This window comes from Pseudonaja textilis, unplaced genomic scaffold (genome assembly GCF_049901715.1).
Source record: "Pseudonaja textilis isolate UNSWEBS1 unplaced genomic scaffold, rPseTex1.2 PTEXSCF22, whole genome shotgun sequence".
NCBI lineage: Eukaryota > Metazoa > Chordata > Lepidosauria > Squamata > Elapidae > Pseudonaja > Pseudonaja textilis.
The window spans coordinates 1,253,053-1,280,092 of record NW_028262865.1 but is presented as its reverse complement, the minus strand read 5'-3'; the positions used below and the strand labels follow the sequence as shown (position 1 = coordinate 1,280,092).

The window sequence follows — 27,040 nt, the reverse complement described above, 5'->3', positions numbered from 1 at the left end:
CCTGGGACCAATCTCAACGGATTTTTCTTGTCGCGCCTGCGCAATAGGCTGGGCCGCGGGAGAGGAGGGGCGTGACCTCACCTCGTTTCCCCCTCTTCTTCCTCGCGCCTGCGCAGTCGGAGGCAGCGTGAACCGCGCCTCTTGTTTTGAGTCTTACTGCGCCTGCGGAGGGTGGAGAGGTCTGGGACCAACTTCAACGGTTTTCGCGCCTGCGCAATAGGCTGGGCCGCTGGAGAGGAGGAGGGGCGTGGCCTCCTCGTTTCCCCCTCCGGAGCCGGCGAGGTGGGCGGAGCCAAGCGCCTCCGCGCTCGGCGCCTGCGCGGTTTGTCCGTCTCTCCCGCGCGCCTCGGTCACCTTCCCCCACCTTTCCGCGCGGGCATTGTGGGTTAGCGGCGGTAGCGGCGACCGTTCGTTGAGGGCCGTTTGAACGGGAGCCAACTTTCGCTCCGCCGCAATGTTGCTGGCCCGGCTGGCTCTGCTGCGGCCGGGCCTTCCCGGGAGCCGCTGCTCCCTTTACTGCCCGAGACGGCTACCCCGGCCCGAGGCGGCCATGAAAGGCCCCGGCGGCGTTGCCAGGTAACCGCCACGGCTGGGAGGGAGGGAGGGAGAGGGCGGGAAAAGGAAGTTTCCGGCCGCTTCGCGGAGCCTTCTGGGAGTCGTAGTCCCCTCCCTTTGCTCCTCTCCTATTGGCCGAGGGAAAGAGCCGCTAAGAGCGAAAGTCCCTGTCCCTTTTCTTCGCTTGTCGGGTCGACGAGGCTGAGGCGCGGAGCGCGCATGCGCAGTGCCTTCTCCCCTTCAATGGGGGATCTTTTGGCCTCGCTCGATCATGGAGGGACTCCTCGAGGTCATCTAGTCCAGCCCCCTTCACAGAATCAGAGAATTGGGGCCCTTGAGGTCATCTAGTCCACCCCGCCCACAGAATTACAGAATTGGGGCCCTTGAGGTCATCTAGTCCACCCCACCTGCAGAATTACAGGAGAATTGGCGGGACCCACGAGGTCATCTAGTCCAGCCTCCAATCACAGAATCAGAGAATTAGAATTGAGTCCCTCGAGGTCATCTAGTCCAGCCCCCTCACAGAATCATAGAAAAATTGGGCCCTCGAGGTCATCCAGTCCAGCCCCCTTCACAGAATTAGAGACGAATTATTGGGGTCCTCGAGGTCATCTAGTCCATCCCCCGCATCACAGAATCAGAGGAGAAGAATTGGGGCCTTGAGGTCATTTAGTCCAGCCCCCAATCACAGATTCAGAGAAGACGAATTGGCCCCCTCGAGGTCATCTATTCCAGCCCCCTTCACAGAATCAGAGAAGAATTATTGGGGTCCTCGAGGTCATCTAGTCCAGCCCCCACATCACAGAATCAGAGGAGAAGAATTGGGGCCTTGAGGTCATTTAGCCCAGCCCCCAATCACAGATTCAGAGAAGACGAATTGGCCCCCTCGAGGTCATCTATTCCAGCCCCCTTCACAGAATCAGAGAAGAATTATTGGGGTCCTCGAGGTCATCTAGTCCACACATCCCCGCACCACAGAATCAGAGATGAGGAATTGGCGCCCATGAGGTCATCTAGTCCAGCCCCCCTCACAGAATCAGAATTGTGACCCTTGAGATCATCTAGTCCAGCCCCCCTCTCAGAATTAGAGAAGAATTGGGGCCCTCGAGGTCATCTAGTCCAGCCCCCTTCACAGAATTTGGGTCCTTGAGGTCATCTAGTCCAGCTACCCCCCCACCAACGTTCAACCGGGAGACTGTTACCGAACTGGAGAAGAAAAGATTTTGGAAGGGACCTCAGAGGTCATCTAATCCACCCTCCCTCAAGCAGCAGACCCTTCCAGAATCCCAGAATATCACAGGGATCTGGGAGGTCATCTAGTCCAACCCTCTTTCAAGGAGGATACAGTTACACAATCACTCAATCACAGAGTTGGAAGGGACCCTGGAGTTCATCTAGTCCGACCCCCAAACCTCCCCCCACCCTTATAGCCCCTCACAGAATGAGAGAACTGGAAGAATGGGAGGGGATCCTTGAGATCATCTAGTCCAACACCCCCCACCCCGTCGAACCAGCAGACCCTTTCCTTCCAGAATCCTCGAATCCAAAGAAGTTGGGAAAAGGGACCTCGGAGGTCATCTAGTCTGACTCTTCCCCGTCCCTACAGCCCCCCACAGAATGAAGAGCATAGGAATTGGAAGGGGACCTCAGAGGTCACTTAGTCTGACCCTCCCCCCTCTTACATCCCCTCACAGAACAAAGAGACTAGGAATCAGAAGGGGACCTCAGAAGTCATCTAGTCTGACCCTCCCCCTCTTACAGCCCCCCTCATAGAATTAAGAGAATAGGTATTGGAAGGGGACCTCAGAGCTCATCTAGTCCGACCCTCCCTTCTCTTACAGCCCCCTCATATTATTAAGAGAATAGGCATTGGAAGGGGACCTCAGAAGTCATCTAGTCCGACCCTCCCCCTCTTACAGCCCCCTCACAGAATTAAGAGAATAGGCATTGGAAGGGGACCTCAGAGGTCATTTAGTCCGACCCTTCCCCCTCTTATAGCCCCTTCCCTCACAGAATTAAGAGACTAGCAATTGGAAGGGGACCTCAGAGGTCATTTAGTCCGACCCTCCCCTCTTATAGCCCCCTCCCTCACAGAATTAAGAGACTAGGCATTGGAAGGGGACCTCAGAGGTCATTTAGTCCGACCCTCCCCCTCTTATAGCCCCCTCCCTCACAGAATTAAGAGACTAGGCATTGGAAGGGGACCTCGAGGAGGTCATCTAGTCCAGCTCCCCCCAGCCAAGCAGCAGCAGAACCTTTCCCAATCATAAGAGTGGGCTGGGGTCCTCCGAGGCCATTTATCCAGCCCCCTCTCCCCCCCATGGTCTTCTTCTCAAGCCCGCTTTTGAGACCAGCCAATCACGGTCCTCGTGGTGGTTTGACTGAACCTTCCCCTCCTGACGCCTCCCAGAGTCTTCAACGAGTGTCTCAAAAGCAGGGCTCGGCGGGGCGGCCGGGGTGGGACTAGATGACCACCTAGGCCCCTTTTCTCAAGTCTGGAATTCGAGAAGGGGGGTTGGACTAGATGACCACCCAGGTCCCTTTTCCCAAGTCTGGGATTCGAGAAGGGGGGTGGGACTAGATGACCACGTAGGCCCCTTTTCCCAAGTCTGGGATTCGAGAAGGGGGGTGGGACTAGATGACCTCCTGGATCCCTTCCCAACTTTGTGATTCTAAGGATTCCGGAAGGCCAGGAAACGGGGTTGGACTAGATGACCTCCCAGGCCCTCCCCCCTCTTTGCTACCAAATGAGAGAGAAAAGAAGGGAAGGAGTGGGAGGAAAGAAGGAAGAAAGGAAGGGAGGAAGGAGAGAAAAGAAGGGAGGGAGAAAGGAAGGAAGGAAGGAAGAAAAAGGGAGGGAGTGGGAGGAAGGAAGGGAAGGAAGGAAGGAGAGAAAGAAGGGAGGAAGGAAGGAAGGAAGGAAGGAGAGAAAGGGAGGGAGGGAGGAGGGAAGGAAGGAGAGAAAAGAGGGAGTGGGAGGAAAGAAGGAAGGAAGGGAGGGAGAAAAAGGGAGTGGGAAGAAGGAAGGAAAGAAGGAAGGAGAGAAAAGAAGAAAAAAAACCTGCAAGGAGGAAACTCTGGGTGACCTCGTCCTCCTCTTCCTTTTCTCCTTTCTCCTTCTTTTCTTCTTTCTCCTCTTCTTCCCGATCCTTCCAAGCACGGATGCGATTCCCTTGTCGGGTCCTGAAACGTCTTCCAGAAAACCACCCAGCTCAGGGAGCCCCAAGGATCCCACAGCCCGTCCCTCCTCCTCCTCCTCCTCCTCCTCCTCCTCCTCCTCCTCCTCCTCCTCCTTGCACTGATGACGTCCCTTAGTTGGGTCATGAAACGTTGGCAAGAAAACCAGAAAGCAGCCAAGACTTCCTCTTCCTCTTCTTTTTCCTTCTCCCCTTCCCCCTCCTCTTCCTCCTCTTCCTCTTCCACTCCCTCCTCTTCCTCTATCTTCTCGTCCTCCTCTTCCTCTTCCTCCTCTTCCTCTATCTTCTCGTCCTCCTCTTCCTCTTCCTCCTCTTCCTCTATCTCTTCCTCCTTTTCTCCTTTTCTCCTCCTCCTCTACTTCCTCCTCCTCTCCTTCCTCTTCCTCTTATTCTTCCTCCTCTTCTTCCTCTTCTTCTTCATCTTCTCCTTTTTTCCTCCTCCTCTTCCTCTTCTCCTTTTTTTCCTCCTCCTCTACTTCTTCCTCCTCTCCTTCCTCTTCCTCTTATTCTTCCTCTTCCTCTTCTCCTTCTTCCTCCTCCTCTTCTCCTTTTTCTCCTCCTCTTCCTCCTCCTCTTCTTCCTCTTCTCCTTTTTCTTCCTCTCCATCCTCCTCCTCTTCTTTTTCCTCCTCCTCCTCTTCTTCCTCTTCTTTCCTCCTCTCCATCCTCCTCCTCTCCTCTTCTCCTTTTTCCTCCTCCTCATCTTCTTCCTCCTCTTCCTCTTCTCCTTTTTCCTCCTCCGCATCTTCTTCCTCTTCTCCTTTTTCCTCCTCTCCATCCTCCTCTCCATCCTCCTCCTCCTCCTCATCTTCTTCTTCCTCCTCTTCGTCCTCTTCTCCTTTTTCCTCTTCTCCATCCTCCTCCTCCTCCTCTTCTCCCTTTTCCTCCTCCTCTTCTTCCTCCTCTTCTTCCTCTTCTCCTTTCTCCTCCTCCCCATCCTCCTCCTCCTCCTCTTCTCCCTTTTCCTCTTCCTCATCTTCTTCTTCCTCCTCTTCTTCCTCTTCTCCTTTTTCCTCCTCTCCATCCTCCTCCTCTTCCTCCTCTACTCCTCTAACCCAAAGGCCGCGAGCGAGTGAGCCAAACCTGTTTTTGGCGCCCGCTGATTGTCGGCGCCAGGGCTTCTTCGCCCGCACCGTCGTGTGTGACTCCTGGCCGAGTGGGTGGGGACGCCAAGACCAGGGGAGGGGAGGTTTGGGATGAGCCAGAAGTAGCGGGCGAGGCCTGCCTTTCGGACTCCGACTCCGGCCAATCTCGAGCGGCCAGCTTCCGTCGGAGCGGGACGCCGTTGAGCGAGGAAGAAACCTCCGGGAAGGGGCACCACCCGGCGGGGCAGAGCAGGGGGAGAGGTAGAACGAGGGAGAAGAGGCTCCGCCGAAGACTCTTCCTCCCGGGAGGCCCGCGGGGCAAGGAACCGAGAAGGGACCAACGTAAGTTGGCTGGCTTACGGGGAGAGGAGAGGGTCCTGATCCCCTTCCATTAGCCGCAGCTCTTCCTGGGCGAGTTTTTGGGTTTTTTTCTTCCTCCTGGGGCCCCGCAGGGCAAGAAACATAGAAGGGACCAACGTGAATTGGCTGGCTTACGGGAAGAGGAACGGCTCTGATCCCCTTCCACTAGCCACAGCTGTTTCTGGGTGAGTTTTGGGGTTTTTTTCTTCCTCCTGGGGCCCCACAGGGCAAGAAACCGAGAAGGGACCAAAGTGAATTGGCTGGCTTACGGGGAGAGGAGAGAGTCCTGATCCCCTTTCATTAGCCACAGCTGTTTCTGGGCGAGTTTTTCTTTTCTTTTTTGTTTTGTTTCCCTCCTTCCTTCCTTCTCGCTCTCTTCCCTTCCCCGCAGGCACTCCAGGAGCCACGCCCGGAACGCCGGCCTTCCTCGGGATGCCCGCCCCGCCCCTCGGCTCTCCCCGGCCGTCCTCTTGGTCCTGCCTCGTCACCTGGTCCCATTGGGCCGGATGGCGGCCGAGTGGGCCGGTGGGCCGGCGTTGGTGGGTCTGGGCGCCGGCTTCGGCCGGAGGGCCTGTTGTCAGGAAGCATCCCGGGAAGCGGGAAGGATCTGCGCGCCCGGAGAGAAAGAGCCGGATTTCGACTGGCGGATGTTTTGGAAATTCCTCCGCCCGCAGCTCCTGGCGGTGACGGCGGCCATCGTGGTGAGGGGGTCTTCGGGGTCTGGGGTTAGGGCACGGCGGGAGGGGGGAGGGAGGAGGGGAGGGGGAAGGAGGTGCGGGCGGGTCAAAGTAGAAGGAGCGTTGGGGGAGGGGGAGGGGGAGACGGAGGAGAGGGCAGGGAGGAGAAATGGGGAAGAAAGGGAAAGAGGATGGAAGGAAGGAAGAGAATGGGAGGGAGGGAGGGAAGGAAGGAAGGAACAAAGAAAGAATGGGAAGAAGGAAAGAAGGAATAGAAGGAAGGAAGGGGTAAAGGAGGGAAGGAAGGAGAAAGGTGGAAGAAATGGAAAAAGGAAGAGAATGGGAGGGAAGGAAGGAAGAGAATGGGAGGAAGGAAGGAAGGAAGGAAGGATGGGAGGGAGGGAGGAAGGAACGAACAAAGAAAGAGAATGGAAGGAAGGGAGGGAGGAACGAACAAAGAAAGAGAATGGGAGGAAGGAAGGAAGGAAGGAATAGAAGGAAGGAGTGGGTAAAGGAGGGAAGGAAGGAGAAAGGTGGAAGAAATTGAAAAAGGAAGAGAATGGGAGGAAGGAAGAAAGAGAATGGGAGGAAGGAAGGAAGGAAGGAAGGAATAGAAGGAAGGAATGGGTAAAGGAGGGAAGGAAGGAGAAAGGTGGAAGAAATGGAGAAGGAAGGAAGGAAGAAAGAATGGGAGGGAGGGAGGAAGGAAGGAAGGAACAAAGAAAGTGAATAGAAGGAAGGAAGGAAGGAATAGAAAGAAGGAATGGGAAAAGGAGGGAAGGAAATAAGGGAGGGAGGAAGGAAGGAAGGAAGGAAGGAACATAGAAAGTGAATGGGAGGAAGGAAGGAAAGAACAAAGAAAGAGAAAGGAAGGAAGCAAGGAAGGTACAAAGAAAGAGAATGGGAGGAAGGAACGAAAGGAAGGAATAGAAGGAAGGAATGGGAGAAGGAGGGAAGGAAGGAGAAAGGTGAAATGAAAAAAGGAAGGAAGAAGAAATGGGAGAAGGAAAGAAGGAAGAAGAAAGGTGGAAGAAATGGAAAAGAAGGAAGGAATGAAAAGGAAGGAATAGTGGGAAATAATGGGAGAAGGAAGGAAAGAAAAAAGGATGAAAGTAAGGAAGGAGAAAGAAGGAAGATGGAAGGAAGGAGGTAGGGAGTGAAGGAAAGAAGGAGGAAGGAATGGGAGAAGGAGAGAAGGAAAGAAAGATGGAAAAAATGGAAAAGGAAAGAAGAAAGAAGGAAAGAATAGAAGGAAGGAATGGGAAAAGGAAGGAAAGAAAAGGAAGGCTGATGGAATGGGAGAAAGAAGGAAGGAGATGGAGGGAACAGGAGAAGGAAGAATAAAGATGAAGGAGATAAGGAAGGCAGATGGAAGGAATGGGAGAAGGAAGTCAGAAAGAAGAACGTTGGAATGGGAGCAGGAAGGGGAAGGAAGGAGAAAGATGTAATGAAGGGAGAAAGAAGGAAGGAACAAGTAGGAAGATGGAAGGAAGGAGAAGGAAACAAAATTGAAGCAATGGGAGAAGGAAAGAAGGAAGGGGAAAGGTGGAAGAAATGGAAAAGGAAGGAAGGAATGAGAAGAAAGGAACGGGAGAAGGAAGGAAGGAGAAAAAAGGAAGATGGAGAGAAGTCAGGAGAAAGAAGGAAGATGGAAGGAATAGGAGAAGGAAAGAAGAAAGGAAGGAAATATTTATGCAACCAAAGATCATAGGAGCTTTTTTTTTGTGCTGGCTTGCCGGACACGTCCAGCTCCCGGCGCTCCTCGAACCAGCGAGTTTTTTTTCCAAGCCTTTCTCTTTCTGGTCCTCCAGTTTGCCCTCGGAGCGGCCATGCTCAACATCCACATCCCCTTGCTGCTGGGCCAGATGGTGAACGTGGTGGCCAAGCACATGCGGGTGGGCGATTACCTGCGCATGGTGCGCGAGCCAGCCTTGCGCCTGCTGACCATATACGGCCTCCAGGTGATTGTCGCTCTTCCCACCTTCCTTTCGAACCACGGGCTGGGATTTGGAGTTCGGTCAGCATCCCCGTAAAACCCACTCACCCACCCACCGACCAATGGGGGAGTGGAGCGCATCAATCCTCCTCAACATCGGAATTCTATGTCTGAATTCCCGTAAACCCCACCCACCCACCAACACACCAACCAATGGGGAAGTAGAGCGCATCAATCCTCAACGTCGGGATTCTATGTCAGAATCCCCGTAAACCCCACCCACACACCCACCGACGAACAGGGGATTGGAGCACATCAATCCTCAATGTCGGGATTCTATGTCAGAATCCCCGTGAAACCCACCCACTCACCCACTGACCAATGGGGGAATAGAGCGCATCAATCCTCAACATCGGGATTGTATGCCTGAATCCCAGTAAAACCCATCCACCCACCAAACAACGGGGAGTGCAACGCATCAATCCTCAACATCGGGATTCTATGTCTGTCAGAATCCCCATAAAACCCACCCACCCACCCACCAACCAACGGAGGAGTGGAGCGCATCAATCCTCAACGTCAGGATTCTATGTCTGAATCCCTGTAAAACCCACCTGCCCACCCACCGACCAATGGGAGAATGGAGCGCATCATTCCTCAATGTCAGGATTCTATGTCTGTCTGATCCCCGTAAAACCCACCCACCAACCAACGGGGGAGTAGAGCGCATCTATCCTCAACATCGGGATTCTACGTCTGAATCCCGTAAAACCCACCCACCCACCAACCAATGGGGGAATGGAGCGCATCAATCCTCAACATCGGGATTCTACCTCTGTCCGAATCTCCGCCAACCCACCCACCAACCAACGGAGTGGAGCGTATCAATGCTCAACGTCGGAGTTGGCAGGCGCACAGCTCCAGATGGTGACACGCAACTCTCTTTTTTTTCCTCCTCCTCCTCCTCCTCTGTGGCCGCAGGGCGTGTTAACCTTCGGCTACATCCTGCTGTTGTCCTGGATCGGGGAGAAGGTAGCCGGCAGTATGCGGAAGCAACTTTTCTCATCCTTCCTCCGGTAGCGGCGAGATGAAACTGCGGGGGGGCTGGGCAGCTCCAGAGGTGACTGCATTGAATCAGGCTCCGGAAGGGACCTCCGAGGTCATCTAATCCAACCTGCCCGCTCAAAGCGGGAGACCCAGAGAGAGAGAACCCCGGAGTTAGAAGGCCCCTCGGAGCCTCCCGCTCCTCCTAACCCTGGTTCTCTCCTTTTCCCCAAGGGAAGATATAGCCTTCTTCGATGCCCACCAGACGGGCCACCTGGTCAACCGCCTGACTGCCGACATCCAGGAATTCAAATCTTCTTTCAAGCTGGTCATCTCTCAGGTTTGGCTTATGACGGGGCAGAGGGTGGAAGGTTCAGGGAAGTGGGGGGCAAATCTACTCCTGATTTAAGACCCCCTATGTCTGTCTGAATCCCTGTAAAACCCACCCACCCACCGACCAATGGGGGAATGGAGCGCATCAATCCTCAACGTCGGGAACTCGCGCGGACGGAGGTCTGGGGTGTGTGTGTTTCCTTTCCCTCTTTAACGTGGAGTCTCTTTTCATGCCCCCGTTTCTCTTCTCCACTGAGTCAATTCTTCCCCTTTGTAGGGTCTGCGCAGAGTCTCACCCAGACAGTGGGCTGCTTTGTGTCCCTTTACCTGATTTCCCCCAAGTTGACCGGGCTCCTTGTAGTGGTGATGCCCTTCCTGGTGGGCATCGGGACCTTTCTCGGCACCTCGCTTCGTCGGCTCTCCCGCAAAGCCCAAGAACAGGTAGGGAAAAATCACCTGTGTGAACGATACTAATCACGTTTCCCCATCAAAAAAATGTGATATATTATGTTCGCCGCATACTCACCAGCTACTAATCACGTTTCCCTATCAAAAAAATTGGATATATTATGTTCGCTGCATACTCACCATCTACTAATCACGTTTCCCCATCAAAAAAATTGATATATTATGTTTACCGCATACTCACCATCTACTAATCCCATTTCCCCATCAAAAAAAAATGATACATTATGTTCACCGCATACTCACCAGCTACTAATCACATTTCCCCATCAAAAAAAATTGATACATTATGTTTGCTGCATACTCACCATCTACTAATCACGTTTCCTCATCAAAAAAATGGATATATTATGTTTGCCGCGTACCCACCATCTACTAATCACGTTTCCCCATCAAAAACAATGGATATATTACGTTCACGCATACTCACCAGCTACTAATCACGTTTCCCTATCAAAAATAATGGATATATTATGTTCGATGCATACTCACCATCTACTAATCACGTTTCCCCATTAAAAAAAAAAGATATATTATGTTCACCACATACTCACCATCTACTAATCACATTTCCTATCAAAAAAATTTGATATATTATGTTCGCCGCATAGCCACCATTTTCCTAGTCCTTCTATCTTTGGACTAAGCGCTGAATCTACGGGCGGTCCTTGACTTAACGGCCACAATTCGATCCCCACCCCCATTTCCGATTGTTCAGCGAGACGTTTGGTTGAAGCGAGTTTCGGCCCGTTGTACAAACTCACTCTCTCGTACAGGCGTTAGGGGAAGTTGGGAACTTGGGGGGCGGAGTGAGTTTGTCGAAGGGCCGCCAAAGGGGGAAATGCCACGATATCCGAGGATTTGCAATCCCCGTAAAACCCACCCACCCACGCACCCACCGACCAATGGGAGAATGGAGCGCATCAATCCTCAATGTCGGGATCCTCAATAGTGGGACGACGTAACCCAGGAGTAAAACGCAGCGCAGAGCGAGAGATTGAACAGTGCTTTATCTACAAGACGTCGACGGAAATATCCCCGGTGGGCAAAATACCTGACAAGCAATCGATCTTCTTCACTCTACACGGAAAACTCTGCAATGGAGACCGGACCCAAGGAGAGAAAAACGCATCCTCTAATGACTGCCTTGTATAAATGCCTCTTAAAGTAGTAAAAACACCGCGGTGGCCCCACTCTTCATCTTCAAACGGCGATAACGTTTGCCACGTTCTTCATCCGACGCTCGTGCTCAGCCAGTCCCTGAGTTTATTTTCCCTTCTTTCCTTCCTTCCTTCCTTTCGCCGGCAGGTGTCCAAGGCTACAGCGGTGGCCGACGAGGCCTTGGGGAACGTCCGGACGGTGCGGGCCTTTTCCATGGAACCCAAAGAGCTCCAGTGAGTAACCGCAAAGGAGAAACGTCCTGCTCTCTTTTAAGGACGCTTTTAACTGCGAGATGGGTGGGTGTCCAACTCCCGTGATTTCCCCAGCCAGCCATTTTTTTTCCTCACTCTCTCGAAATCGAGATATAGCACGTTTACGGCATACCCACAATCTATTCGTGAAGTTACCTTAATCAAAAGTATGTCATATGTTACGTTTACTGCATGTCCGTAATCGGCTAATTCCTATCCAAAAAAAAATGTGATATAATACATTCATTGCGCACCCATCATCTACTGATAAAGTTGCCCTCTTAACGCGGTAAAGCGGTTTATCGACAATGCTTCTTTTTCCCGTCCTATCCATTTTGAAACCCGTTGCTGGCCGGGGGGGCGTGGGGGAATTCTGGGAGGTCGGAAGTCCACCCGGTCTTCAACCTTGGACGCCCTCCTGGGTGTCGGCCGTGCTGTGACCCCAGCCCGAGAGTTGTGCGTTTCCTCCCTTCTCTCCCCTCGCAGAGAATACGCCGCGGAAGTGGACATTTCCAGCCGCCTCAACATGAACCTGGGCCTGGGCATCGCCTTCTTCCAGGGACTCTCCAACGTGGCCCTGAACTGTGAGTAGACGCTCCGCGGCGTTGGCCGTGCGGGACCGTGGGCGCCCTCGATTAGGACCTTTCGGGAGAAGCGAATTTTTAGATGAATTTCGTAAACGGGGAGCTAGATATATATATATATGCAGGTGGCTCGGCGGCTAAGATCAGAAAGGTTGGGCAGGTTTGGGCGGTTCAAATCCCCACCGCCATGTCACGGAGGGAGATCCCGTTTCCTCGTCCGGACGTTCCTACGTCTGGCTTCTGCGGACGTAGCAGTTCGAAAAGTAGAAAAACAGGGGTGACTTTTGGTGGGAAAGGAAACAGCGTTTGCGGCGTCTTCGGCAACATTTAGTCCCGCTAACCACGGGACCACGGAGACGTCTTTGGACAACGCCGGCTTTTCGGAGTTGTCCCAGAGATGAGGGCCGCCCTTTAGAGCCGGGAACAACGAGCACGGATGTGCAAGGGGAACCGTTCCCTTTCCCTTACCTATACAGGGAGTCCTCGACTTAACGACCACAAACGGAGGCCGAAATGGCAGCAGGGGCCCTCATTGGACGACCTTTCTCGGGCTGAAGTGACGCTAGTAACCCCAATAGTTAAGTCAATCTGGCTCCCCCCCCTGGATGTCGCTTCGGATGGATGACCGTGAGCTGGGTCCCAAGGCCGCCTGACCTTGGGACCCAGCCCATGGTCATCCATCCGAAGCGCCGGAATTTTTACGACAGGACCCACCAACGGTCGTAAGCGTGGAAAAAAACGGTCCTCGGTCGCCTTTTTCAGTGGTGTCACTTTGAATGGTCGCGATACGAACCATCGTTAGGTCGAGGACTACCTTTAAATCAGACTTCCAAGGTGGAGGCCCAGACCAGGGTTGGGTGAGATGATATGGTGGGAAGGGCAAGTGTTAGGTTATGTGCGGACTATAAACCTTGTATTAAAAGGATCTGCACACGGACGGAAACGGTTTACAGGAACAGTTACGAATAAATATACTAATATTTACTAAATCTATAACAGTTATGAATAAACACAGAGGTGAACAAGTTGCGTTAATGTTTACTTGAAGGTGTAGCACAGTCCAATAAACAGTCCATGTCATACACGTTTTAACAGTCCGGAAATGTCCAGTTATAAAGTCTTCTTACCGGTTTCCCGCCTTTTACAGCAGACAAATATCAAACCATAATACAATAGATAAGCTTAGAGACACACACACACACACACACACAGAGACAGAGGGGGGGGGAGAGAGACACACACAGAGAGAGGGAGGGAGACAGAGAGAGAGATAGAGAGACAGAGAGAGGGAGGGAGAAAGAGAGAGAGAAAAAGAGACACACACAGAAACACAGAGAGAGAGAGACAGAGAGAGAAAGACAGAGAGACACACAGAGAGAAAGACAGAGAGAGAGAGAAAGAGATGGAGGAGAGAGGGAGGGAGAGAGAGACACACACACATAGAGAGACAGACAGAGAGGCAAAGAAAGAGAGACAGAAAGAGATAAAGGCACACACACACAAAGACAGTGACACAGAGAGACACACACAAAAGACAGAGACAGAGAGAAAGAGAAAGACACACACACACACACAAAGACAGAGAGAGAAAGAGAGACATACACACAAAAAGACAGAGACAGAGAGACAGGGAGAAAGACACATACACACGCACACACACCAAAAGAGAGAGAGAGAGAGAGAAAGAGAGACACACACACAAGGACAGAGACAGAGAGAGACACACACACAAAAAGACAGAGAAAGAGAGAGAGACAGAGACAGAGAGAGAGAGAGACACACACAAAAAGACAGAGACACACACAAAAAGACAGAGACAGAGAAAGAGACAGAGACACAGAGAGAAAGACACACACACACATGCACATACACACAAAAGACAGAGACAGAGAGACACAGAGAGAATGAGACACACACACACACACACACACAGAGACACAGAGAGAGACAGAGATAGAGAGAGAGACAGACACACACACACAAAAGACAGAGATAGAGAGAGACAGAGAAAGAGACACACACACACACACACAAAAGACAGAGAGAGAGAGAGAGAGATCAACAGAATATCAAAATAAACAGGGTTAGTCAGTCTCGGTGCGCAGTCCGTCAGTATCAGTATCAAGAGAGATCATCAGTGCAAAAGAGAAAAACGAAAGAGAATTAAACCACGATCTATAGCTCCCTCTTAGGACAACTTGTATCATGATTAGCCAATCACAACACAGCCCGAGACATGACAGTGTTTCTCCTCAAAGCTACAAACTTCTATATTTGTAGTTTATACATCGTCAACCCAACGACGATATTTACATATACGTAACAGCAAGCTCCTCTGCGCGTGCGCGCGAACCCCTGCGACGTTTGTGGCAACGCTCATGCGCGCAGGGCTACAACCGCCCAGGGTGAAAGTAGAACAAGTAGCGAGTGCCCAAGATGACACTCGTGTGAGTGTCGCGTGCGCATGCGGAGACAGGCGCACCAGACAGCAACTCACAGACGGCCCGGTGGCAAATGAGCCCGCAACCGGATGATAGGCCGCGGCTCCGCTGGTTTGTCGACCCCTTCGCTAAACGGTCGACGTAAACCAGGGACTCCTCAACCCCCTCCAGTACATGTTGAAAAATCGGGCTTGCGGATGAGATTTGCGGATGGCGCTCGCTCTCGTGCAAAGCTCCGGAGTCGCCTGCATGCGCCTGGGCTCGATCGCCCGCCGTGGGTGCTGAAATGTCCCCTCCAAACCAAGCCGGGAAAGTTTGGGGGAACTCCGCCGTGCAGCCGTGCCGTTTCCGTTCCCAGGTATTGTTCTCGGCACCATCTTTGTCGGCGGGTCCCTCATGGCCGGACAAGAGATGACGCCCGGGGACCTCATGTCGTTTTTGGTCTCCTCTCAGACCGTACAACGGTAAGGCCAGCCCCCGTCTCGTCCCGTCCCGTCCCCGTACAACGACGGATGATCCGCCTGGCTCTTTTCAAAAGAGAGCCGTCTGCTTCTCTTTCTCGATAGGTCCATGGCCAGTATGTCCGTCCTCTTTGGACAGGTAGGTGGGGCTGGCTGGGGGGGGGAGGGACTCTCGGCGACGTCGTTCAGGTTGTCCTCGATTTAATGACAGTTCGTTTAGTGTCCCGGGGTCCAAAAAGCGTTTCTCGTGTTTCCCGTGACTGTCGCATCATCCCCCGTGGTTGCACGATATACCTTCGGATCTTTGGCAACTGGTTCCTTGCAGTGTACCCGGGGAGTGGGGTTCGGGGGGTGCTTCCTGTGGACCTTCCCCGTTTTGTGACCATAATCCACGGGCAAGCCCGATCCCCTTAACCGCTGTGAAACCAAGTTAACACCTGAAGAAACTGGGGAACGGGGCTTAAAGGAATGGAGCGCCTTTGCGGTCGCCAATTTGAGGGACGGTCCTGGATCGTCCCCGCTGGCGTTTTTTTATTCCCCCCGGTCAGGAGGAGGAGGAGGAGGGCCCGGGACTGAGAGGCCCGGCTCGTACCTCGAGACACCTCCACCTCCCTCCCACCCCCGCCCCCCACCCCCCCTCCGCCTCTCTTCCTTCCCTCCGGCAGGTCTTACGAGGCATGAGTGCTGGGGCACGCATCTTTGAGTTCATGAACCTGACGCCGGAGATCCCTCCGTGCGAGAGGCAAGCACTCACCTGCAGCATGCTGACGGGCCACCTTGAGTTCCGCGATGTGACCTTCAGGTAAGGGCGGAGGCTTTCCCGGGTTCGGAGCGCGCCATTTCTGGCGGAGTGGGGGGGGTGGAGAAAGAGAGAGAACGAGAGAGCAGATCCGCAGAGGCTGTAGGAGCGCCCGTGACGAGCCCCTCCGTCTGGCGCCCGCCGAACGGACGATCCGTCCACGGGAAGTGTGACCGCCTCGTGCGGCACGGATCGGGCGTCTTCCACGAAACCTGGTGCGAGAAAGGATTGGACGGGAGGGATCACAAGCGGGGAGAAGAATGGAAGGAGGGGGTCCCCTCCATGGTCAGCCTCCCTTAGGCCTCACAACCTCTTTTCCTGTCGTCCTCCCCCACCCCCATCAAGCTATCCCACCCGGCCGGGCTACAAAGTCCTCGAGAACTTCAACCTCTCCATCCCGGCCAACAAAATGGTGGCCATCGTGGGCCAATCCGGGAGCGGTGAGTCTCGCCTTCGCCTTGAGGAAGGGGGGTGGCTCTGTGGGTGATTTCTCCACCCCCCCCAGCAAAAGGCAGCGATTGGCTGAAGGGATCCAGCCACCTCCTCCCCCTCCCCCTCTACCTCTTGTCTGTCTATTTTATCGATTGATCGTGTAGATACAGGCCGAACTGTCTGTCTACATCCATCCATCCATCCATCCATTTATCTGTTATCGGTCCATCCATCCACTTCCCTCTCTCTCTATCTCTCTCTTTCTCTCCCTATCATCTGTATCAATCCATCATCTCTTTTATCTATCACCTATTGTTTATGTATTACCTGTCCCTAGATCCATCCATCCATCCATTTATCTATGTCTGTCTGTCCATCCATCCATCCATCCATCCATCCATCATCTCCCTGCCTTCCTGCCTGCATGCCTGCCTATCTATCTATCTATCTATCTATCTATCTATCTATCTATCTATCTTATCCTATCCTATCCTATCCTATTCTATCTATCTATCTATCTATCTATCTATCTATCTATCTATCTATCTATCTATCGTATCCTATCCTATCCTATCCTATCCTATCCTATCTTCTATCTATCTATCTATCTATCTATCTATCTATCTATCTATCTATCTATCTATCTATCGTATCCTATCCTATCCTATCCTATCCTATCTATCCTATCCTATCCTATCCTATCCTATTTCCTATCTATCCATCCATCCATCCATCCATCCATCCATCTATCTATCTATCTTCTGGTCCTCCTCGAAACACGCGGCCCTTTCGACCGGGTCTCTCTCCCTCTCTCTCTCTCTCTCTCTGTCCAGGCAAGTCGACCGTGGCGGCTCTGGTGGAGCGCTTCTACGATCCCACCAAAGGAACCATCTTCCTGGACGGGCGGGATATTTGCACCCTGGACGGTTCCTGGCTCCGCGGAGAGCTCATCGGCTTCATCAACCAGGTACGGAGCTCCCGGAAGGGAAGACTCGACGCCGGCGGCAGCGTTTCCCACCCACCCCCCCGCTCTCCCCCCACCGGGGCTGACGTGGTCAGACGTCACCGACGCTTGGCGAGCCACTCGGGGGCGGGCAAAGAGGTTGCAGTGGGTCAGGGGGCCGGTTGGCGGGGTGGGGTGAGAGGGTGGGGGAGGTTGAGCCCGGCTCGCCGAAACGACGAGCTCGCGATCGGCTTCGGGGGACGCCTGGCTAGCTTCGCGCTGGAGGCTGTTCGTAGTAGCCGTCTCTATCTCTGTCTCTGTCTTTGTCTTTCTCTCTCTCTCGGTCTCTCTCTGTCAGTCTCTCTCTGTCTCTTTGTCCCTCTCTCTGTGTCTGTCTCTGTCTGTCTCTGTCTCTTTCTCTCTCTTTGTTTCTCTCTCTCTCCCTCCCTCTCTCTCTCTCTGCAAATGGAGCAGACGGCCATCTTGAATGAGCCCCCTTTTACAGTCCATTCTCTCTCTCGGTCTCTCTCTGTTTCTCTCTCTCTCTCTCTGTCCTACTCTGTCTTTCTCTCTCTCTGTCTTTCTCTTTCGCTGTCTCTCTCTCTGTCTTTCTCTCTCTCTCCCTGTCTTTCTCTCTCTTTCTGTCTGTCTCTCTCTCTCTCTCTCTTTGTCTCTCTCTCTGTCTCTGTGTTTTTCTCTCTCTCTCTCTCTGTCTCTCCCTGTCTCTGTCTTTCTCTCTCTGTGTCTTTCTCTCTGTCGGTCTCTCTCTCTGTCTCTCTCTGTCTGTCTCTCTCGCTCTCTCGGGGCCGAGTGGGGGGGACTGACCACCCAGACAGGCACGTCGGTCTCTATTTCAGGAGCCGGTCCTGTTTAGCACCACCATCATGGAGAACATCCGTTTCGGCAAGCTCTGCGCCTCGGATTTGGAGGTTTACGCGGCCGCCCGGCTGGCAAACGCCGACGAGTTTATCCGCAGCTTCCCAGACGGATACAACACGACTGTGGGTGAGGCCTCTAGCAGTTCAGGGACCCTCCCTCCCTCCCTCCTTCCTTCCTTCCTCCCATTCTCTTTTCCTTCCTTCCTTCCTTCCTTCCTTCCTTCCTTCCTTCCTCACTTTTCTTCCTTCACCCCCTCCCTCCTTTCCCCCTCCTTCCTGTCCTTCCCTTTTCCTCCCTCCCTCCTTCCTTTCCCTTCCCTCCCTCCCTTCCTTCCTTCCTTCCTTCGATCCACCCATTCTCTCCTTCCTTCCTTCCTTCCTTCAATCCTCCCTTTCTCTCTCTTTCGTTCCTTCCTTCCTTCCTCCCTCCCTCCCATTTTCTTCCTTCCTTCCTCCCCCCTCCCTCCCATTTCCTTCCTTCCTTCCTCCCTCCCTCCCTTCCTCCCATTTCCTTCCTTCCTCCTTGCCTTCCTCCCATTTCCTTCCTTCCTTCCTCCCTCCAATTCTCTTCCTTCCTTCCTTCCCTCCCTCCCTTCCATTTCCTTCCTTCCTTCCTTCCTTCCTTCCTTCCTTTCCTCACTTTTCTTCCTTCACACCCCTTTCCTTGCTTCCTGCCTCCTTTTTCATTTTTCCACCTTTCTCCTTCCTTCCTTCTCCCGTTCCTTCCTTCCTTCCTCCCTGCCTTCCTCCCATTTCCTTCCTTCCTTCCCTCCCTCCCTCCCTTCCCTTCCCCTTTTTCTCCCTCTATTTCCCTCCTTTCTCCTCCTCCTCCCTCTCCCTCTTCGACCCGACCCGCGCAAGTCCCTTTTTCCCCCGTATCGATCGTCGAATCTGGGCCCTCTCGGGACACCTCCCCCCGCTCCGACGACACCCTCCCACGTGATCCCTCATCCCGTGCAAACCCTCCCCCTCCCCGTCCTCAGGTCGGCCTCTCCCCCTCCTTTTTCCCCGCCAGGCGGCGCGGCGTGACTCTCTCGGCGGGACAGAAGCAACGGGTGGCCATCGCTCGGGCGCTGATCAAAAACCCCAAAATCCTGATCCTGGACGAGGCCACCAGCGCTCTGGATGCCGAGTCGGAGCACGTGGTCCAGGAGGCCTTGAACCGGGCCGCGGCCGGACGCACCGTGCTAGTCATCGCTCACCGGCTTAGCACCGTCAAGGACGCCTCGGTCATCGTCGTGTTGTCCAAGGGCCGCGTGGCCGAGGTGAGTGTGCCGAAAGAAACGACTCCGCCCGAAATGGTCTTTTCAAAGCTCTATTAGCGGCCGTTCCAAGTCACCATGGCACTGGCGGGGTGGGTGGGGGGAAAGAGCCTTTCCCACACTTACGACCACCGGAACATCCCGGTTACAGGATCCAAATCCGGCCGCTCGACAGCGGATTCCTATTGCCGACGTTCCCTGTTCCCCGTTCCCCAACCTCCTTCGGTGATCTTCCTAACCAGCTGAATTCACCTCACGACCGGGGGTACCACGCTAACCGTTTCAGGGGATTGGCTTCCGGATGCTAACGCGAAAAGTCGTCAAAAAAGGGGGCGAACCTCACCTTCGCGAGTGACTCGTGAGCGTTTTTCACAGCCGGACGCCGTTAAGGGCGTCCCTGTGGTCACCCGGATACACCTCACCTGATCCTTATGGAAGCGTAGAATCGAAGAGTTGGAGGACACCTCAGTGGTCCTCTACTCCAACCCCCTCCTCGGGCAGGGGAAGCGGTTGGTGGAGCCTTCTCGGGCTCCGACGGAAAACCAGGACGACGTCCTACTTTCCTCGTTCTTTTTTCTCGCTGGCGAGACGTTTTTTTCTTCCCAAAGGAAACCACACTCCAGTGGGGTGGTCCAAAGGGGTCCGGGGACAGCCGTGGGGAGGCAGGGAGCGCACGAGCGAGAGAGACAGTGCCTCTGTGGAAGCAACGGGCTCGCGTAAGAAGTTGCCGCTCTGTTGGCACCGCCAGGCGCGCACTTCCGCAGCCTGCTTTTCAAATGGACCACGGTTTGCTATATCCACCTACCACCCGTCCTCAAGCAGCTGTGTCGAGTGTCCAATCAGCCTTCTATCCACCCACCACCCGTCCTCGAACGGCTGTCGAGCGTCCAATCGGACTGCTATCCACCTACCACCCGTCCTTGAACGGCTGTGTCAAGCGTCTAATTGGACTGCTATCCACATACACCCATCCTCGAATGGCTGTGTCGACCGTCCAATCGGACTGCTATCCACCTTCCGCCCATCCTCAAGCGGCTATGTCGAGCGTCCAATCGGACTGCTATCCACCCACCACCCGTCCTGCAGCGGCTATGTCGAGTGTCCAATCGGCCTGCTCTCCACCCACCACCCGTCCTCGAACGGCTGTGTCGAGCGTACAAACGGCACTTCCTTTTGCTTAGGGCAGCCCGCTTTCCTTGACGGGCCGTGGCCTGGTGTCTGTCTACCACCCCGGGTCTAACGGCGGGTTAGAGCGCGCAAACGGTGCTTGCCGTTGCTTAGGCAAGCCCGCTTTCGAGCCCCAAATGAGATCATTTGGGCAGGGAGTGACTCGGTTTCAAGCCCCAAACGAGATCATTTTGACAGGAAGTGACCCTAGTTTCGAGCCACAAATGAGATCATTTTGGTAGGGAGTGACCCCAGTTTCGAGCCAAACGAGATCATTTTTACAGGGACTGACCCCGGTTTCGAGCCCGAAATGAGATCCTTTTGGTATGGAGTGACCCATCGAAATACGATCCTTACTCCTCGCCTTAACGCCACTTCCCGTTTAGTATAAATACGTCTTGCTCGTTCGGTGGCGGGAGGCTCCCATCCATTCTGGGCTTGCGACTCCAGAAAATGTTTTTTTTCCCCAAAAAATCCGGCGTTCTCCCCCACAAAACCCACCATAATATTTGTCTTTTTTTGTTCGTTTTCTCCTCCAGGCCGGGACCCACAGACTCTTAACATGGCGGCATCTATGCAGAGCTTTTCCACCGGCAAGCCAAGGACCTCTGAAGGAGGAACCCACGCCGGTGGGTTTTGCCGGATTCGGAGCCCGTTTCCCCGTTATTTTTCTCTTTTTCCTCGCTGCCCTCTTCGGCTCCGTCTCCAGCCTCACCCCAAGATGGTCGCTCAGGAAAGGCCCAGAGCCCGTTGCTCTGGGATGCCATGTTGTCGGTTTTTCAGGGACCGCGGCTTTTCCTCTTTTTTCCCCACAGGGAAGGAAAGCCACGTGCAATTTGGACACTTGAATTTTATTTTTTATTTTTTTCAAATACAGCCTTTTTGGGGGCTTGGACCGACGTTGTGTTGCCTTTGCTTTTGTGCGTGTGTGTATGTGTGTGTGTGAGAGAGAAAGACAAAAAGGTTGCTTTTAAAAGAACACGGACTAACGTCGACCTATCGGGCAGCAAAGGGCAGACATTTTGCGGCTGGACGTCAGATCTTGACTTCGAAGGGATTTCAAACTCCCCCTATGTGGGGATGGTCCCCGATTGACGACATGGGTGGTATAGCAACCGTTCGAAGTCGTAACAGCAACGGGGGAGGGGGAGGGGGAAAAAAGAAGGAGGGGACGCTTCGGACCGTTGACTGTTGCGGCGTCCTCGCCATCGCGTGACGCAACGGGACTCCTCTTGGGGTCGTGCGATGGGTTGGATAGATGATGGATGGGGAAATCGATCGAGGATATCCTTGGCGGGGAGTCGTACGATCCCCTTTTCCCGACCTTTGGACAAACCAAGACCCGTCTCGTCTTTTCCAACGTCTCGACATCGTTTTTGGTGGGGTTTTTGAGGTGACGTTTGACGTCGGGGCGGCCTTCCAAAATACCACCAACCAGGTCTCTTTCCTCGAGTTTCCAGGAGAGCGAAAACGGCCTCCGTAAGGTCGGAAACAAACCCGTTTCCAGCCTTCCGGATCTTCCGAAGTCCGTTTTTTTTTGCCTTCCCCGAACGTCCGTGTCGGCTTCGTACTTAGCCTGGCATACAAACCAGGTTATGTGGGGATTCCTGGGTGCAACGCGGCTGGCTATACCTGTTGGCCGAATCGGTCGTGAAAAAATGATAAATTTAGATCCCGGTTCGCTCGAACCAGGCCGAACCGCTAGCAACTCTCATCCCCGGCTGTATTACCAGATGTCAAGCCGGCGGGAAACCCTGGCTAAAGACCGGCTTGTCACAAAACGGTTGTGGAAAGTTCTAGAGAGAGCAAGCTTTGCGTCGAGAAGGCCACGCACAACCCTTGCGGGACCCCTAAGCTATAGTAAATCCATCAGCGCACATACTCCCAATCATCTAACTTGCCGCAAATGAGACAATTTGGCCGGGAGTGATCCATAGAAATACGATCCTCGCTTCAAACTAGGTGTTAAGCCCCCCCTCAGCTGGGAGTCTTATGGATTTGCCATCCTTTCCCCCCAAAAGCTAGTCCTTGCCTTAAGACCGGTTCCCGTTTAGTGACCATTCAAAGTTACAACGGCCCGAGTGGGAAAAACAAAACAAAGTAACTCGCGATCATAGTTTTACCACGCATAGTTTCGGACCGCGTGCATGTTTCTGACAGGCGTTATGTCCCGGGGGAGTGGCTGTCTTCTGACGGTATTCCACTTCTGTGACCAATCGACCAACGGGGACGCCTTCCTTGTTGCCTTTCCCTCTCCCCGAGGAGACGCAGGACTGGAGCTGCGTGGAGCCGCGCTGGCGGTAGCAACTCCCGACTCAGGGGGCCTCCGAGGGGAGGGGAAGGAGAAGAGGGGGAGGGGAAACGGCGGGGGACGATCCCCCCCAAAAAATCAGAATTCCGATTTTAATTGGAAGAATATCACGTCCGGCGAAAAACAGGGCCCCTCGGAACGTTCCAGAAGGCCGGAAACAGGTAAAAGCTGCCGGAGTCCGAGCGGCCCCCCCCTTTTTTTTCTTTTGCCCTTCCCGACCTACCGAAACAAGATGGGAAAGGAAGATGATAGAGCCGCCACGACGAACCTACGGCATGAGTGCTCCAGGTGGAAACGCTAAGCCATTTTGCCAGCATGTGGCTGCCGGAAAATTTACCTTCATGGTGCATCCACACGCCGCGCGGCGGATATTTCGGCCAGTTGGAGGCCTTTTTTCGGCCTCCCAGAGGCTTCAGGAAGGCTTCCGCAGGCCGAAAACAAGGCCCGTTTCGTCTCTTTTTCTCGTTTTTCTCTCCGAAAATACCGGAAGTGGACAAAACAGGCCTACTTTTCGGCCTACAGAAGCCTGCGGAAGCCTTTCTCAAGTCTCTGGCAGGTCGAAAAAGGCCTCAAACCGGCCGAAAATTTGCAAGCACGCACGCCATTTTTGGGCACAGGAGCCCCAAAAGGTTATCCCACGCTGTTGTGACGGCGGGCCTGAGGGAAGTCGTACATTAGAACTCGGCCACCCGCGACGAGGTTGAGTTTCGACCCCCGCCCCTTCCTTGCCGTCTTTCCCCGCGTCCCTCAGGGTGCCGACGTCTTGACCTACCCCATCGGCGTGGGAGGGACGTCCCGCTTCGGAACCGCAGACTGGGTCTCTCCATATCGAACCAATGGGCCGCGGCACCCTTTTTCTTGTCTTACCGGTTCAAGTTTCTCCTGGTTCGAAGCGCCAACGAACGATCTGCTCACTGCCAAACCCGATTTCGCGCCAACGATCCTGTGGGTTCCACTCGCCCACCCGCCGCGCTCACCCGCTCGGCTTACTCACCGCACCTCGGCGGGGTTTACTCTCCTGGAAGTGAACGACGGCCGGCCATTTGCGAGTGCTGTGTTTCACGTGGTTAGCGAATCGGTTGTTCAACCTGCCCATCGGTCCGCCCCTCGCTCCACCCAAATGATTTGTCTCCCTCAAGAAATCGACCACCATGCTGGGGCCCGGCTTCCGGGGCCCAAAGTGCCACGAGGACCTGCCTGGCCATTTCCCTTGCACGCTTTACTCTTCCACCCTCCCGCTCCCCGTTCCCGGGAAGTTGTGGGTGGTCCCAACAGTGAGTAAATTGGGGTGCTCCGCAGAGAAATATCAACCCACCCCAAACCCCACCGCCCCGAAAAAGGCGAGGAATCCAGGCTGCGCTACCCACACGGCCTGCGGGAAGACGATCCTCCCTATCCATCCATCCATCCTATCTATCCATCTCCCCGTCCATCATCTCATCCATCCATCCATCCACTATCCCCATCCACCCTGTGTCTGCCTAGATCATCTCTCTCTCTCTTCTTACATCCATCTATCCATCTATCTATCTGCCAATCATCCCCCCTCCCTCCCCAGTTGACCCCACCCCCAAAAGCAAGAGGGATTCCCCCTTCCTGACCCATCGATTTTTAAAAATTTATTTCATTTAATTGGTGAGTCGATCGAGTCATTTGAAGGGGTCGAACAGACAGATGCCGCAGTCTTCCAACTGCGCCGCTCTCTTGTGTCTCCCTTTCACACCGAACTTAGATCGAAAACTGGCTCTCCATCTGATCTTTCGTTCCGAATTTCGATCGAAAACTGGCTCTCCATCCGATCTTTTGTTCCGAATTTCGATCGAAAGCTAGCTCTCCATCCGGTCTTTCCGTCCAAATTTCAATCGAAAGCTAGCTCTCCATCCGATCTTTCGTTCCGAAGTCTGGTCGAAAACTGGCTCTCCATCCAATCTTTCCTTCCGAATTTCGATCTACAGCTAGCTCTCCAGCCGATCTTTCCTTCCGAATTTTGATCGAAAACTGGCTCTTCCACCTTTTTGCTCCAAACTCTGGTTGCAACCCCGCTGTCTCCATTCGGTCCCGTCGGACTAATTCTGCTTTTCCCCCTCCCACCCCGCCCCGCCCCGCCCCCACCGGCCGTGTCCTCCGTCAGGCCATCTTCTTCTTGACGTGGGCGCAGTCGTACTTCCCGCGGACGATGCGGACTTTGACGCCGGGCAGGTCCTGCTTGCGCCCGCCTTCCACCAGGACGGCCATGTGCTCCTGGAGGTTGTGGCCCTCGCCAGGGATGAAGCAGACGAGCTCTTTGCCCGTGCTCAGGCGCACCAGGGCGCACTTGCGGTTGGCCGAGTTGGGCTTCTTGGGCTTGCGGATGAGGGTCTTCAGGACCACCCCTTTGAGCTGAGGGTGGCCCTCCAGGGGGCCCGGCGGGGATGGGGGACGCTTGGGGCGGCCCAGGCGGTGCATCTGGGTCAGGGTGGCCATCCAGCGGGCACCTGCGAGAAGTGGAGGAGAAAGAGACAAGAGAGTTTGAAGGGTGAAGGAGCTAGAGAGCCCTTATAGATCCTCACTCCAGCCAGGCTGACCGGCAGCCCCCTTGCCATCCAGCCTGAGGAGACACTCGGCTCTTCCTCGCAAGTTTCCTCGCCCAACCTCGCAGCACAAAGCCCTGCCCCCACCCCTGGTCCAAGGTTAGCCCTGCCTCCCAGAAACCCCGCCTCCCAGAAGCCCCGCCCACCTGTCCTTCTTCCCCCAGTTAGGACCCCCTCCTTCCCAAGCTCCGCCCACCCTCTCAGGTTACAACCTCCCCAAATGGCCTCTGAATCGACCTGGAAGGCACTCTCCCGCCCAAGCTCTGCCCCTCCCACCCAAGCTCCGCCCCTCCCACCCAAGCTCCGCCCCTCCCACCCAAACTCCGCCCCCTCCTTGGGTTAACTCCGCCCCCTCCCCATACCTTTCTCCTCGCCCTTCTTGTGCTGCAAGGTTAAACCCTTGCTCCTACCCCCTGGGACCTCCACAAATCCCCTCAAGGCCCCCACCTCAAGCTCCGCCCACTCGGGTTCACCCAGCTCCCTCCAACCTGAGGCTCCGCCCCCCACCCCAATAGCTTTCTCCACCCCCAACCCGCCCCGCCCCTCATGCTCCAAGGTGAAGCTGAAGCTGTTCATATCATCGACTCCCAAGGGTTCGGAAAGGGACCTTGGAGGTCATCTAGTCCAACCCCACCCAGATTAAACACCGCCCGCTCCCAGCCCTCCAAGCCCCGCCCACCCTCTCAGGTTAGCCCGCCCCACCCCCCAGAACTGCCTCTCAAATTCCCCAACCCCCGGGACCCTCTCCCCAAGCCCCGCCCACCCCCAGATTAACCCCGCCCCTCAAACCCACATAGAAGGACCAAGAAAGGGACCTCAGAGGTCATCTAGTCTCACCCGCGCCCGAGGAGGAGACCCTCCTAGGAGGACCAAGAAAGGGACCTCGGAGGTCATCCAGCCCCAGCCCCCTTCCTGGTGACCCCGCCCCCCAGGCCCTCCAAATCCCCCGTTTCCTAAGCTCCGCCCACTCCCCCATGTTAACTCCACCCCTCAAGCGCATTCGCTGGCTCACAGTGCACCCGCCCACATACACACCCCAAGCTCCGCCCACTTCCTCACCCATGTTAAACCCGCCCCCTCAAGCCCATTCGCTGCTCACAGTGCAACCCGCCCACACAAACACCCAAGCTCCGCCCACCCACCATGTTAACCCCGCCCCTTCAAACCTATTTGCTGGCTCACAGTGCACCCGCCCACATACACACCCCAAGCTCCCCCACTCCCCACCCATTTTAACCCCGTCCCCCTCAAGCCCATTCGACTCACACTGCAGCCCCTCCCACACACCCCAAGCCCCGACCCCCACGTTAACCCGCCCCTTCAAGCCCATTTGCTGGCTCACAGTGCAACCCGCCCCCTGCCACACCCTCAAGCTCCGCCCACTTCCCCCATGTTAACCCCGCCCCCTCAAGCCATTCGCCGGCTCACAGTGCACCCACCCGCCCCACACACCCTCAAGCTCCGCCCACCAGGTTGCCCCGCCCTCCAATGCCCTCCAGGACGGCGAAGGTTCCCCCGCGTTGCCAGGTCACCAACTCTATGCCCCTCCCCGACCCAGGAGAGGACAGCCCGCCCCCTTAAGCCCCCGCCACCCCCACCCCACCACGCCGCTTCGCCTCCCTCCGCCCCAGGTTTGCTCTCCCGTCCCCGGCCGCCCCACCTCGGCCCAGGAAGAGTCCAGCGAACGCCATGGGAGCGAGGAGAAAGAAAAAAAAAGGGCGCGGCGGCTAGAGCGTCGCTGGAAACGCGGTGAGGGAAGGTGAGGGAAAGAGAGCGCGGCCGGAAGTTGCAGGCCCGGAGAGGCCCGCCGCAGGCGTGATCGCGGCGTCAGGCACGCCCGGAAACCAAAAAAAACCCGACTTCCGCCACGCCGCGCTTTTCCGGTCTCGCTCTTACTTTTAGCCGGCAAAAGCTCCCTCTCGGGCGGAGCTTCGGTTGTTTGGGGGTGGGGGGAAGAAGAAGGCTTCCTTTGCTGGCGCGCCTGCGCAGGGACGTCCTCCCGCCCGAAGCCCTCCCCTCCATGTTTGCCAAGCTCCGCCACTCCCCCATGTTAACCCCGCCCCTCTGAAGCCCATTCGCCGGGTCACAGTGCGCCCCCAAGCTCCGCCCACCAGTTCCTTTTCCCGCGC

The 27,040-nt window shown here is 54.9% G+C and overlaps 2 protein-coding genes across 2 annotated transcripts; one reads left to right on the top strand and one right to left on the bottom strand.

Moving 5' to 3' along the window:
• The first annotated feature begins 311 nt into the window (after window positions 1-311).
• On the top strand, window positions 312-20,789 carry ABCB8 (ATP binding cassette subfamily B member 8). Its single transcript, XM_087918986.1, is given in 17 exon segments — window positions 312-576; window positions 5,588-5,897; window positions 7,685-7,834; window positions 8,791-8,885; window positions 9,088-9,217; window positions 9,475-9,627; window positions 10,960-11,045; window positions 11,550-11,647; window positions 14,447-14,552; window positions 14,655-14,688; window positions 15,215-15,351; window positions 15,694-15,788; window positions 16,614-16,747; window positions 17,581-17,732; window positions 18,620-18,866; window positions 20,570-20,589; window positions 20,591-20,789. Coding segments are annotated over 17 exon segments (2,121 nt in total). The 5' UTR covers window positions 312-454; the 3' UTR covers window positions 20,643-20,789.
• Window positions 20,790-23,949: 3,160 nt separating this feature from the next.
• On the bottom strand, window positions 23,950-26,722 carry MRPS12 (mitochondrial ribosomal protein S12). Its single transcript, XM_087918980.1, has 2 exons — window positions 26,572-26,722; window positions 23,950-24,815 (listed from the first exon to the last, which is right to left on the bottom strand). Exons 1-2 carry the CDS (start codon window positions 26,600-26,602, stop codon window positions 24,469-24,471), a joined length of 378 nt encoding a protein of 125 aa, XP_087775106.1. The 5' UTR covers window positions 26,603-26,722; the 3' UTR covers window positions 23,950-24,468.
• Window positions 26,723-27,040: the final 318 nt, after the last annotated feature.

Excerpts from the sequence above, each read along its gene's own strand:
- MRPS12 (XM_087918980.1), bottom strand. The coding sequence starts at position 26,602 with ATGGCGTTCGCTGGACTCTTCCTGGGCCGAG. Across the intron at positions 24,816-26,571 it reads TGGACTCTTCCTGGGCCGAG|GTGCCCGCTGGATGGCCACC; the intron begins GTGGGGCGGCCG and ends CACTTCTCGCAG.